Consider the following 13,809-nt stretch of genomic DNA (forward strand, 5'->3'; position numbering starts at 1 on the left):
AACTTTTTTTTTATAATTAGCCAGATACTACATACATTTTGGTTTTGAAGACCAAAAGACTGAAATTATATGTACGTACGTAAATAATTAAGCGGGATGTCTATTATTTTTCCAGAAATTTTTTTTTATGAATTGCATTCCAAATCCGTACGTTCCTTGTCCAAACCTAGATTGTGATAATGGTTCTCAATTTAAAAAAAGAAACACAAAAAGACTGTATGATTCAAAAATTTTACTTCGTAATACAAAGTTGAATTTTAAGAAATTCGAATTAAAATTAATTCTAAAGAATTATTTTTCATTATCCAAGCAGCCGATGTAATTGCGAGTAATTAAATTTCTATGAGTTTGTCAGGATCTGTAAGAACTTCACGAGCATGTTGACTTCCAGAGGTCACAACGTGTTGTGGACCCACCACACAGTCCTTTAATTCTGAACCTTCTTCGATGATGCAACCATTACACAATATGCAATTGTTTATTATGCATCTGCAAACAATGTAGAATATTTAGAATATTTAAGTACAAAGATTAATTATTAAATTACCTTTGCTTGATTGTCACATTTTCCATTACAACGCTCTGTGAAATTCTAGTTTTCGATTCAACGATTGCATTTGATCCAATGTGACTTTGTTTAAGGGATGTTTTCTCATTAATAATAGCATTGTCGTTTACATGACAATCTTGTATTTGCGTACTATGTATCGTTGCTGTGTTTGAAATATTCGGTACATAAACTTTGTTGTTGTCATTAGTCCACCAATCTGATATCTAAAATATTTCTTCTATTAATTCTGAATTATTAACCTAGAAATATTTTGTTTACCTTGGCGTTAGCAAAGTGATACATCTGTATAGTGTTTGCTCTTAACCCAAATTTTCCATCCACAATGTGTGCGTAACACCTAATTATATCACCATGATATGCATCCTCTAAATCCGTACTGTGATCATTATAAGCTGACATTTTCCTAATTAACTCGTCTAATGGCTTTTCCACAGCAAAGCGGAAGATATCTTCTTTCAAATCAACTTTTATTATCGAAGTATTCTTGTCATCCTTACATTGTTTCGGTTTGGACAATTGTTTGCTAACAATATATGGAAGAAGCTCTCCTTTCAATGTACTAAAATTTCTACGAACAAAAAAATAATAATTTGTCTAGGACATTCAGAGCTTCGGTTAAAAAATATTACTTACTTATTGTGCACCAAGAAATCCAAAACCCATTTATTAATAACGTATAAATGAGCGTCCATCAATTTCGAATGAATAGTGAAATTTGTGTGTTTCTTAAGGAGCGTCTGTGAAATATTAATAGTTTTCTTGAAATCAGAGGCTGAGGCCAGAAAAATTAGACGTCCTGTTTCGTTGTCGATGCCAATTAAATCAGTCTCTGGTTTCTGTTTGTTTTTAGGGCCTGGCGTTGTGAAATCCTCTGGCAGTTTAGGCGTGGGCAACATTAACGCTGTAATGGTTGCATTGTATTTCCTGTATAGATCCAAAATTTCGCGAATGTCGATGTTGGTGATTAAATCGCACGAGATCACTAAGAAATCAGTGGTAATTTTCTCGTGAATCAGTCTGATGGAATCTGCGGTTCCAAGATCTTCTGCATCCTCTACAGCAACAATGTCTGTTTTAATTTTAAGGTTTAATTTATTTAACGACAACGATACGTCGTGCTCTGTATTTTCGGACACGACAACAATAGCCTCTTTAAAACCTGCACGCTCCAAGAGGCAAAGAGGGTACCAAATCATAGGTATATTTCCGATTGGAAGCAAACATTTATGTTGTCCTTGTGTCAATTCCGTCATACGAGATCCTCCTCCACCGGCAAGCACAATTGCTTGGAATTCTTTGTACATTTCTTTGCGTATGCTGCAATGAAGGTTACAAAAATTTGTGATAAATCCACTTTGAGTAAAAAATGAACAGAGATCTTCAGAAATATTTTTGAAGATAATATTTGAGTAACAATATGAATGTTTGAAAAACGATGCAATGATAATAGGAGAAACAAAATATTCGATGGAACCAACTTTTTATGTTAAACGATGATTATTTTTTATAAACAATAGTTCGACAATGTTTTGTGACAAGTGTTATTGCTCTTTTAGCGGAGTGTTGTTTAAAATTTTCAGGTTAGGTTTGTCTGTCATAATTTAAGTACGACTATAGTCGAATCTTTTTGGCTCAAAAATTTTTGTCAAAATAATATTGTACGCATGTATTGTATATATCAACATTCATTTCAAATTTATAATTTCCAATATATATAATTTGAACGTTGATATTGATATATTTTTTCAAATTGTCAATTTCCAATATATATTAATATCAATATTCATTTCAAATTCTCAATTTTTAATTTCCAATATATATATAATTTGAAACGAATGTTGATTTTAACATATGTAGTGTATGTAATCACGTGGTAGCAATGTGGCCAGATTTGACATAATTTAGTGCATCGTGCATCCACGACGAACTTCCTTTAACAGCTAAAGTTTAGCTCTGTACGAAGCATAAAGTAACTCCCTAGTTACTACCGCAGATGGCGCAGTTGGCGCCGATGCCAACCGTTGAGATGGAGGCCAGGGTGCTCTAGGAGATTTGTCTCTAGACACTCCCAGGTCCTCGCGAGATAGTGTAGGCTGTAACCTACGTATAGGGATACGGGCCTAGGAAATAACTACACACGTGACTTTGCGGTTAGGATTCTTTATTCGCCTGTCTTCCAGGCTGGCTTGGAGACGACTGACTATCGCGAGGATCAGGGAGTGTCTAGAGACAAATCTCCTAGAGCATCCCGGCCTCCATCTCGACGGTTGGCATCGGCGCTCACTGCGCCATCTGCGGTAGTAACTAGGGAGTTACTTTACGCTCCCTACAATAGTCACTATAGTCAGTCGTCTCCAAGCCAGCCTGAAAGACGGGCGAATAAAGAATCCTAACCGCAAAGTCACGTGTGTACTTATTTCCTAGGCCCGTATCCCTATACGTAGGTTACAGCTTACACACTCATGCGATTATGCCAATTTTGACCACATTGCGTGATAACAACCTTAACCTAAAACCAACATGCAAAACCTAACCTACAAAAACGACATAGGATTCTATTAGAGAACGAAACATGTGTGATTCCGAGACAGACGTAATTACGATAGGAAAATACGTGATAGTGAAGAAATTGAATTATAAGAAAATTTACAAGGTTACCGCAAATGGTAGTTTGACTCTAGGAAAGAACCTGGTGGATATGGGTGAAATAATCGGGAAACGATTTTGGACCAGTTTCGAGATGATACCGTCCAAAGATGGAAAACGGTCGTTTTTCTTGAAAGAGGCAACGGAAACCGAGTCATGGAACGATTTGCTGAGCACTCTGTCCAAAGGAAACGACAATCGATCCATCGTCGACGATGGTAACTCACAGAAGCTCTCGAAGGAAGAAATTGTTCAGTTGCAGGAATCTGGGAAGAGTGGGAAAGAGATTGTAGGCAGCTTGATCGAGAACAATAAGTCTTTCCTGGATAGAACTGAATACTCCCAAGAGAAATATCTGAAAAAGAAGGAACAAAAATATCTCAGGCATTTGACAGTTTGTAAACCGAGTATAAGTTCTCTGCATGCTGTTTACTTTAAGTTGGATCATAATAAAATTGGAAATTTGCGTATGGATGCATTGGCGCAATTGTTGTCGTACAGTGACGTTCAATCGAATGGATTGTATATATTGTACAGTAGTGGATCGCAAGGTTTGCCAGCAGCTGCGATGTTAAATAGAATCGGAGCAGACACGGAGGGATATCTGATTAATTTGCATCCTGGAAATGTGCCCCAAACCACAATTGTCCACGCCATGAACTTTCCTAAAGAACAGTTGGAGAGACTGGTCAATGTCAATATTTATAGCTTTTTAAGATTGTATTATCAAGGGGAAAGCGCTGTTTTGAATAATATTTTAGCATTGAAGAAGATTCGTGATAATTGCACAGATAAAACTAAAGAAAATGTTGATGGTACCATAGAAAACAGTTGTATAGATGGTCAAATCTTAGAAAACAAGGAAACGGAGAATAAAGAATATTTAAAAATTGTTAGCGATACAAATGAGATTTCTGAGGAACAGAGTACAGTAAAACGAAAGTTAGACGAATTAAATTCTGCAGAAGTTGTGCCTTCAAAAAGACCTAAGTGGTTATTGGAAACACAACACGCAGTAGATCTTGTGCGGAATTCAAAAGCTCGTGGATTGGCTATTGTGGCCAAGGAACATCCATTGAATATTGTAATGGCTCTTTTGCCCTTTTTAGGAGCGTCCAGGCCGTTTGTGATTCATCATGTTTATCGAGAACCTCTCCAAGAGACATATATGGTGTTAAAACAAAGACAGAATGTTATTAATTTAAGACTGTTCTCCAATTTCTTGCGTTCCTATCAAGTGTTGCCAGACAGGACACACCCTGACATTTTAACCAGTGATACAGGTGGTTATTTACTAACAGGATACTTAGTTGAATAATTATTATTATTGAAGACTACAAATTTGATAATCAAATTTCATTGGAACTTTCTTCAAGATTACGACCATCATTTATTGTCCAATGTAAATTGGCAACAGAGTTTTTATACTTGAAATGAATTACAAGATCGTTTGAAGGAATAAAGAAATTGAATGTGTGATTTTTACTGATAATATGTTGATACAGTTTTTCATTTTAGTGTTATTATTCAGAAACTGGAATGGAATCGTTGTTTCTTTCAGAAATATTTTCATTAAACCTGCAATTTTTAAATTAAAAATTTATTACAGTTTCGAAACTTTGAATTTTCCGCCATTATTTCAAAGTTATTTCTAGATAATCAAAATTTTAAATCGATATTTTATATTTAACAATTCGTTATTTACATTCAAATATTATTTTATATTTTTCTGAGAAAGATATATAATTGTCTATTTACTTTTGACTGCATGAAAATAAAATATATTTATTACAGTTTCGAAGCTTTGAATTTCCCGCCATTATTTCAAAGTTATTTCTAGATAATCAAAATTTTAAATCGATATTTTATATTTAACAATTCGTTATTTACATTCAAATATTATTTTATGTTTTTCTGAGAAAGATATATAATTGTCTAATTACTTTTGACTGCATGAAAATAAAATATATGTGGAAAAAAGATAAAAACTAGATAAATAAACCACGTGATGGCAACAAGAGTACCACTACAAAAATATAAAATTGTTCTGTTTTTAGATCGAGATAATTTAAAATTAAAATCGATCGTTTACACTTGATACTTCTTTATTTGCATTCGAATATTATTTTAGTTTTATTTACATCAAAATAAATAGATAATCATAGAAACAGATGCTAAAAGTAGAATAATTTAATAATTAAAACTAAAATTTGCATTATTTGGCTACATTAATTATTGTAATGGCGTCGATACAGCAACCAATGAAATTTTGGTTATGTTTCGTTTCCATCAAAGTCTAACGAATTAAAATTTTACGCATATTCATTGATAAAATTGTAACTTACAAAAGAATCTTAAATTTTCGATAAAAACTGTCCCAATTCTTATTTTATTATCTGCAGAATGGATTATAGTGTGAATTATAGAAAATACCGGAAACGAGTCAGAGCCTTCTACGAGTGACGCCAAAATTAATTTAAAATCTGCCAAACCGTCATTCTTGTTTTTTTGCAAAATACATAATATTCAAACGTCTTTTCGTTTTAAAAACAAACCAGTCTTTCAAATAAATAATTAACCAACTCAAAATGGCAACTTTCCAATCCTTCGAAGAAATCTTGGGACGACAGTGCGATAAGTTACAAGATCTTCAAACTGCAACAATATTAATTAAAAGTAATACAAAATTTTAATTATATTTTACAATAGAATTCAATTTGTTTTAAAACGTAATCATATTATTTTTCATTATTTTCATTCGAAACAGATACTTTTACTCTTATTTCTTTCTTCCATTGATCATTTACTTTGTAAAAATACTTTTACTTGTATTGTTCTTCGCAGACAAAGATGTAGTGAAAGATGAGCTTCTTCACATGCGTGCAAAGATTTTGCACATGTCCGATGGCATCAAAGCTGTAAGAAAAACACTGAACGATGCGAGGGAACAAAATAATCATTGTCGAGTAAGACTTTCTTAATTTTACTTTGTTTATCCCTTAAGCGTCCAATCAATGACTGTTACAGACTTACAATTCAGAAAACTCCATACGTATTCCATCGTTTAAAAATATAGTCTCATCAAAACTAATAATTGATAGTTTCTTTAACCCTTTGCACTCCTATGTCGAGTGTGACTCGATGTCAATGATGACATCGATGACATTTTTTCGAATCCAAACCAAAGAGATATCGTACACTTGAAAATTACAAAATACAACAACAGTGTAAATAAAACAGATATTTTAACAGGTAAGTTTCAAATAAAACACTTAAAAGCGTGCTGCTGGTAACAAAATTGAAATATAATTCAGAGTGCAAAGGGTTAAAGCCAAATGACCAAGTTTGAACATTCGATTTTAATTCATAAAATGTAATTACTTTCTCCGCAGTTAGTCACTAGTTTTCTCGTTCACTCGTTTCTTCTTTAGAATTAAGGTACGTTTCGTCTGTAAGCGATCCAAGCCATTAACGTTCAACTTTAGTTTAGAGAATAAGAAAAATTCAAGCAAAGATCTGTATGATATTTGCAAACAATAGAGTATATTTGTTGTGAAGTATATGTAAATAGTTACTCGTTTTAGAATTTTTTATCTAGAATTATTGAAACGATTGAAGCTGTTGTCGAATCATTTATCTTGGAACAGTATAAACCAATTTACGAAGGACAGAAGGTAAATTTCAGTTTGCAGGATGCTTAAGGGTTTTATTTGCACCAAATTTCTTGACACTACTTTTGTAACATGTTAATAATGTAATTTAGGAACTTTTATCACTGATAAACAACTTGCACGAGAAAAATATCCACATGGAACAGAATGTTCCATCGACACTGATCTCCGATTACCAGATGGATTCTCCTAAACATGTTTACAAGGAAGATTTTCTGAGGATTCAGAACAGAGAGCTGTCTAAAAGTCCCATAATGGACTGCAAAAAGATTCTATTCAACGAGCCTGAAGTTTACCCAATAATCCCTTTAATAACTCAAAACGAATTTGGTACGATTCCTAAGTATATCATTGGGAGACAGTCGCTGGACAGCATAAATAGCCTAATTGATGCCATAAATCAGGTATTAAAGAGGAAATATATGCTTCTGTCGCTGGGGAAAGCACATGCCAGAAAACAAGGTGACCTGAGCCTCTATTTACGTTATAAGAAAGAGGAATTGGACATCTGCAGCAAGAATGGTAAAACAATTGACAGAAATCATTTGTTAACAACTTAACGATTAACTCGTAGTGTAGTAATAGAGTTTAAGTTTCTTCGTACAAGGTGATACGAGTATATAATTACTTGAAATGAAAATTAATTCGAGGCTTAGAAATGAAACGGATGCATATATTTCTTTTTGATTCCGAAAGCAAATTTCTCTTAAGTCGTAAGAATTAACATACTGTTTGCATGAATGCATCATTTCAGTTTTCATTCGACAACTTGCATCGGAGTAGAATTTACTTCTTTTAAGTTTCCATAGAAAAAAATGCTTTAAAAATTTTATTGGTAAGATTTGGAACTTCATTCTACAGAATTTGATCAAATAACAGAGTTAACGAAGACTAATATTCCACGATGCTTGAATAATAGAAGTAATGATTAAATTTAAAATGTACTCAAAAATAATTTCGAAGTTTGTTTCAATTAGTATACAGGGTGATTCACCTAACGTTTGCACCTGAGATATCATTGTTATTTTTAAAGATACGTCAAATGTCTTGACAAAATTGAATGGTACAATGGGCCTCACACGATGCCAAAAATATTTTTATTTCTATGTCATTTTTTTTAAAGAAATCAAGGTCATCTCATAATGGGAGATTGTAGAGGCCAAAATAAGACGAAAATCAAGAATATTAATTTGTTGATGGAGGCTTCGTTAAAAAGTTATTAACGTTTAAAGTTCCGCCCGTTCTGAATTTTTTTCTCGAAAACGCGCAGGATTTCGGTATGTCTATTCGCCAAAAATGATTGTAATTGACCCCCGAATCCAAATATAATTTTTCCAGAACGATTTGAAATTTTTGAATTTAATTGTTAATAACTTTTTAACAAAGCCTCAATCAACAAATTGATATTCTTGATTTTCATCTTATTTTGGCCTCTAGAATCTCCCATTAAAATTTCTCCCAAAGATGGCCAAACACCCTGTATAATGTTTGTTATTCCAGTCGATGTTTTTTTAACCGAATTCCTTAATCTTTCAATCTTTTTATGCAATGTTCATATTGTGTTTTAGAGTATGTGTATTTTTTCACCAAAGAGGATTACGAGGACCAGATGAAATCCAAACTGAGCAAAATCAAGTTGAATTTGCTGACTGTTTTGAGGCATTGTAAACGATTGCGGGAACATAGGATAAAGAATGATCTGCGATACGTTGTATTAACAAAGTAGGCCATTACGAAGCCTAAAAACAAGCTATCAATTAAATTAATTTTTAATTGATAGCTTGTTTCGTATATTTCTTTATCTTTACATACTAATAAAATCATTGTACAAAATGTAATTATCCGAAACGTTAATAAATTAATAACAATTTCTATAATGTTCCATGAGTTTCTGTAATTTATATACTGTTGCATAAATACATTGTACATTTGCTTCTTTATATTGGAACTTCATTAATGCTCTAAAATAGGCTTGGTCGAGTTTCGTTTTTGTTTTCGTTGTCATGGCAGTGTGTTTATCGAAAATTCGCGTAAAAAGGAGCGAAAGCTTCCAAAATAAGAAGTTTAGTTTGCCATGAAAGAGACCTATAATTTCCAAGGAACGAGGTAATCTGCTCCAAAATACTTTCGTTCGGAATGGAACGTTGAATAAGTTTTACAAAATCTATAAAAGGTAGAGATTGTATACTGACGAACCAATAAATAAAATCTGTATCATTATCGAATATAGACAGGATAGTTTACCAATAAAAATAGCACTTAAATAGTATATAAACAATAAGAGAAAACCAACGATTAACAAAGTCTTTTTTATCATCGAATGTACGATACTTAAAATATTTTTGAATTAAATAAAACATCAAAATGACCAATTTCATTATATTCGTACAAAATATAATACAATTTGATTGTTTTTGACACGTGATTGATTTGATTATTTTCAGCTCGTCGCATTGAAGAAGAAGCTTTGTTATTGACACTGAGATTAAATAAAAGTTTCATTACATAGAGATTGAATAGAAGCTTCATGGCGTAGAGTTTAAGATCGAATACAATGATCATAGAATGAATATCGTGCAGGCAGAGTCAATCAGCACTTTGAGCGAGCTGGATGACTTTGAAGGATCCATCATCTGGTCCCAAGATGAACCACTCTCCTCGAACGAGATCCTAGAGTTCGTTCCTGATCCTGACAAGCAAAATCAGATCAAATCACTGTGTCGTCTTTGCGCAGGGGAGACTCTAAACCCAATTTATATTTACTCAGAATTCGGAGAGTCCCTACGACTCTTGGACAAAATTAACACATGTCTGAGTATTAAGGTGTCGATGATTTACAGATAATAATCTTTTTGTTTCTTTTAAGATCACTAGCGTTCAATACAAATGCGAGTGGTTTCTTTCAGGTGAAGAAAACAGACCCACTGCCAAAACAACTCTGCCCACCGTGTGTAGAAAAGATAATTTGGTGCAACGAGTTTGATGCACAGTGCATCAGAGCAGAAGAAACACTGCTCGAAATTCTGAAGCACAAAAATTCCTTCGCAAAAAATGAAACCAAAGGAGAGTTTGAGAGCTCTGATTCGTGTCCATTGTGTGTCGAAGGACGAATGCGAGTCTTCGAAGATCATAAGGGGAGTCGAAAGGACACAGAACTGTACGATAGTGACATAGTTCTAGAAAGCAGCGATGAAGAACAGATTCCAAGTGTGTTGAAAGTCGATGAAAATGAAACAGAAGCTATTACGTTGTTCTGTTTGGGAACGAAGCAGAAATACTTGAAATGTGGCGCTTGTATGAATCTTTACCACACTAAGGAGAACCTGGATGAACATAAGTGCAAACCTAATTTGCAATGTACATCGAAACCATATAAATGTACTGTTTGCTTTGCAACTTTTACGTTTGAGGAACGATTGCAGTTTCATCAACGATTCCACACAGATGCTAAAGCTTTGTATTGTGAAGTTTGCAAGATCACTTTTGGGAAGGAGTTGAAACTGTTCTATCATTATAAGAGGTATTATGTTCAGAGTGTTTGGCAATATTTACTTTACTAGAATCTTAAACGAAATACTTTATCGTGTGAAACTGAGAATGATAGTAATTCTGCTCGCTGTAGTAATTAGTTGAACATTGTTAACATTCAGTTATCATAATTTAGGTACCATTGCAAAGACGGTCGAGTGTCTTGCTTGCAGTGTGGAAAACTGTTCGAAACCCAAGACGAACTTAAAAGACACATCTGCTTGGATGGGAAAACTAGGCCATACGTATGCGAAGTCTGCTCGAAAGGATTCTGCGATGGGTTTGTGCATCTCTTGAAACTAGAATCCTCTAACACAATTTTCCACAATCATTCAAACTTCAGGTACACGTTAAAGCGCCACGTGGTGACACATCTTCCAGAGAAACCATACAAGTGCCCGGAGTGTTCAAAAAGTTTCACGCAGAAGTCGAGGCTGAACAAACACGTGGCTGGCCACAGCGTGATTTTAGAATCCAGCCAAGCAATTTGGAGGTATACCAAATCCTTTTAGCAACTGTTCGCTTCTAACGCGAGTGTTTCATTTGTCGCGAAGGTGTGTTCACTGCGGGGAAGCTTTTGGGTCCAGCGAATCCGCCGACGAGCACTGCAAGCTGCACGAAGAGAAGATCGGCCTGATCGAGGAGTTGCAAGCTTCGAAGCTGTATCATTGTGAACTCTGCGACAGCCATTTTGCAGACACGGATCATCTCAAGAACCATCGCCAGTCGCACGTAGTGGAAAAACCCTACTCGTGCAACCACTGTGACTCTTCGTTTAAATCGTTTGCAGAGGCAGTCCTTCACTGGAAGGAGCATCCAAGGATATTCAGAGTTCTTGTGGTGTTTCTCTGCGAAGTTTGCGACAGAGATGTCAAAGAATTATCCTTGCTTTACAAGCACAAGCAGAAAAGGCATCAACCAATGACTAGAAGAACGGAAGAGGGCGAAGAAAAGTTCATTTGCGAACTCTGCGGAAGCGTCTTCCCAAATATTGAGAGTTTCCAAGAACATGGGAAGTACAGGTGTTCGAAGTTCCCCTGCGATATATGTGGGAGTCTATTGCCTACTGCAAATTCTCTTAATGCGCACAAGAGGAGGCACAGTGGACTCAGGCCGTGCGTAAAGGACTTAAATTTAGCTCCATATTACCGTGGATTGAAACAAACCAGTTTTATAACTTTTGTACTCCTTTGTAGGTATGTTTGTAATATTTGTGGGAAGAGTTACACGCAGTCGAGTCACATGTGGACCCACAAGAGGTTCCACATGGGTGTGAAACCATACGCTTGCGAGTATTGCGACCAGAGGTTCACGATAAAACCTGACCTTGCAGACCACACCAGGAAGAAACACACCAGAGAGCGACCGTTCAAGTGCGATGTGTGTAACAAGGCTTTTCTGACCGGTTCTGTTTTCTATCAACACCGACTGATTCACAGAGGTGATCGTAGATACAAGTGTCATTATTGCGAGAAAGCATTCACCAGAACGGAAGCTCTAAACAATCATATAAAGATACACACCGGGGAGAAACCACATGCCTGCGATGTTTGTGGAAGATGTTTCAGACAGAAAGGAGATATGCGGAAGCATAGGCGTACACAACATACTGTCAAACAAGATGCAAAACAGATTTAAATATAATGCTGTCTGAAATTGCGTGTTTGCTTGGTATTCATTTTGTAAACGAAGGTGGAGATGATTCGATTTTGATACTGTACGTGAATGTATAGTTTAATGGTAGTTTTTTGTATTGGATAAATTATTGGTCTCTTACACAAATTTTAGTGGACTTTATAAATAAGTACATGATAGAGTAATTGAATTTTAAAACTTGTTCGATATAAAACTTTAGTAATTATGGTTCATCGTTGATTTTAAAAGGCTTAATAAAATGTGAGCCTAAGCATGGACACATTTTATTTGGAATGGTTGGAGTATTGGATAAATTATTGGTCCTTTATACAAATTTTATTGGACTTTATAAATAAGTACACGATAGAGTAATTGAATTTTGAAACTTGTTCGATATAAAACTTTAGTAATTATAGTTCATCGTTGGTTTTAAAAGGCTTAATAAAATGTGAGCCTAAGCATGGACGCATTTTATTTGGAATAATTGGATTATTTTGAATATTTTATTAATTTTATTTCACAAATAATATGGAAACAGTTATTTCCTGTTCTAAACTATTTTCAATTAGTCGGTCAGTTTATTTAATAAACTTACTCCACAGCTGATTTTTTTTTTAAATTCAAAGTATGCGCCAAAGTTTATCGAGAAATAGTTTGCTTCCTCCAATGCTAGATGGCGCCCCAAATAGATCGAAAAAATACCTTTTTTATTTATTTATTTATTAACAACAGCTAAGCCTCTCTTAGGCTTATATATTCTTTGATTAGCACACAAAATTTACATTTCTAATTACAACTATATATATATCAATCATATGAAAATGAATGGAAGTTGACACCGCCCCTGCTGAAAATAAAAGACTGGAAAATTTTTCTTTTTTTAATGAAGGAAACTCTTTTACTTAATCTTTTTTGAAGGCGAAGGCGAAAAAGTCGACTCCGTCGCGGCAACAATGGTTGGACGCGATGCATGGATGTTCCCCTGAAATAGGGAATCGGTTTTTGTTTTCCAGAAACACGAGAGAGTAGGTGAGAAAGAAGCGTTCTAAGCCATGGTCCTCTGGAGTGGGGGGAGCCGCGTCAAAGGGGGGGGGGGGGATTATTACCGACGCCCGGTAATTGGTATCAATGGTCGGTAATTAGTATCAACGGTTGGCAATTATCAGAGGTTAGTAAAAACGAAAGAGATAATTGCCAGAGGTCGGTAAAAGAGAAGGGAGGAAAAATTAGATGTCTCTGGTAAGAAAAGAAGAGGTAATTATCAGAGGTCGGTAAAGAGGAGATGGGGAAAGCACCGACGAGGTATACGAGTATACCTCGTATACTTCGTCTGTGGTTAAAGACATCTAATTCCTTTCCCCACCTCCTCTTTACCGACCTCTGATAATTACTTCTTTTTTTCTTACCAGAAGCATTTAATTTCTTTCCCCTTCTCTTTTACCGACCTCTGGTAATTACCTCTTCCTTTTTTACTAACTTCTGATAATTACCAACCATTGATATTAATTACCGTTCGTTGATACTACTTACCGACCGATGACACTAATCACCGGCCGTCGGTAACAATTACCGATCGTCGACAATAATCCCCCCCCCAGGATCATTGTTTAGAATGCTCCTTTCTCACCTACTCGAGCGAGGCGATCGAAAACGCGAAAAGCGTTAGTTGGATGACGGAGGGACAATTTCGAAATTTTAAACTTTAAAGCCATTTTTTAAAAAAATGGCCATAACGTCTAGTATTTTACAGATTGTATT

At 35.0% G+C, this 13,809-nt stretch overlaps 4 protein-coding genes across 8 annotated transcripts; 3 read left to right on the forward strand and 1 right to left on the reverse strand.

The window, feature by feature from the left end:
• Window positions 1–212: 212 nt before the first annotated feature.
• Eif2bgamma (eukaryotic translation initiation factor 2B subunit gamma) lies at window positions 213–2,493 on the reverse strand. Of its 2 annotated transcripts, none has more exons than XM_076780374.1 (5): window positions 2,442–2,493; window positions 1,205–1,888; window positions 830–1,139; window positions 548–774; window positions 213–489 (listed from the first exon to the last, which is right to left on the reverse strand). In XM_076780374.1, exons 1-5 carry the CDS (start codon window positions 2,486–2,488, stop codon window positions 333–335), a joined length of 1,425 nt encoding a protein of 474 aa, XP_076636489.1. In that variant the 5' UTR covers window positions 2,489–2,493; the 3' UTR covers window positions 213–332. The 2 variants fall into 2 exon arrangements, with proteins under 2 accessions (XP_076636489.1, XP_076636490.1); XM_076780375.1 differs by lacking the exon at window positions 2,442–2,493 and adding an exon at window positions 2,050–2,393.
• Window positions 2,494–2,985: 492 nt separating this feature from the next.
• Window positions 2,986–4,874, forward strand: Trmt6 (tRNA methyltransferase 6 non-catalytic subunit). Its single transcript, XM_076780421.1, has one exon. It carries the CDS (start codon window positions 3,144–3,146, stop codon window positions 4,533–4,535), a length of 1,392 nt encoding a protein of 463 aa, XP_076636536.1. The 5' UTR covers window positions 2,986–3,143; the 3' UTR covers window positions 4,536–4,874.
• A 389-nt stretch (window positions 4,875–5,263) lies between these two features.
• LOC143349302 (SKA complex subunit 1) lies at window positions 5,264–9,598 on the forward strand. Of its 3 annotated transcripts, none has more exons than XM_076780442.1 (6): window positions 5,264–5,893; window positions 6,062–6,183; window positions 6,816–6,891; window positions 6,981–7,410; window positions 8,457–8,610; window positions 9,469–9,598. In XM_076780442.1, the coding sequence occupies exons 2-6, from the start codon at window positions 6,155–6,157 to the stop codon at window positions 9,488–9,490; spliced, it is 711 nt and encodes a 236-aa protein (XP_076636557.1). In that variant the 5' UTR covers window positions 5,264–5,893; window positions 6,062–6,154; the 3' UTR covers window positions 9,491–9,598. The 3 variants fall into 3 exon arrangements, with proteins under 3 accessions (XP_076636557.1, XP_076636555.1, XP_076636556.1); XM_076780440.1 differs by having other exon boundaries at window positions 5,265–5,893; window positions 6,802–6,891; XM_076780441.1 differs by lacking the exon at window positions 6,816–6,891 and having other exon boundaries at window positions 5,286–5,893; window positions 9,469–9,587.
• Window positions 9,339–12,326, forward strand: LOC143349300 (uncharacterized). 2 transcript variants are annotated; one of them, XM_076780436.1, is made up of 6 exons: window positions 9,339–9,711; window positions 9,795–10,408; window positions 10,553–10,696; window positions 10,760–10,909; window positions 10,971–11,531; window positions 11,613–12,326. In XM_076780436.1, the coding sequence occupies exons 1-6, from the start codon at window positions 9,454–9,456 to the stop codon at window positions 12,052–12,054; spliced, it is 2,169 nt and encodes a 722-aa protein (XP_076636551.1). In that variant the 5' UTR covers window positions 9,339–9,453; the 3' UTR covers window positions 12,055–12,326. The 2 variants fall into 2 exon arrangements, with proteins under 2 accessions (XP_076636551.1, XP_076636550.1); XM_076780435.1 differs by having other exon boundaries at window positions 10,553–10,909.
• The last annotated feature ends 1,483 nt before the right edge of the window (window positions 12,327–13,809 follow it).

The sequence above is a fragment of the Colletes latitarsis genome, chromosome 13, assembly GCF_051014445.1.
Source record: "Colletes latitarsis isolate SP2378_abdomen chromosome 13, iyColLati1, whole genome shotgun sequence".
In the NCBI taxonomy this organism is placed as follows: Eukaryota; Metazoa; Arthropoda; class Insecta; order Hymenoptera; family Colletidae; genus Colletes; species Colletes latitarsis.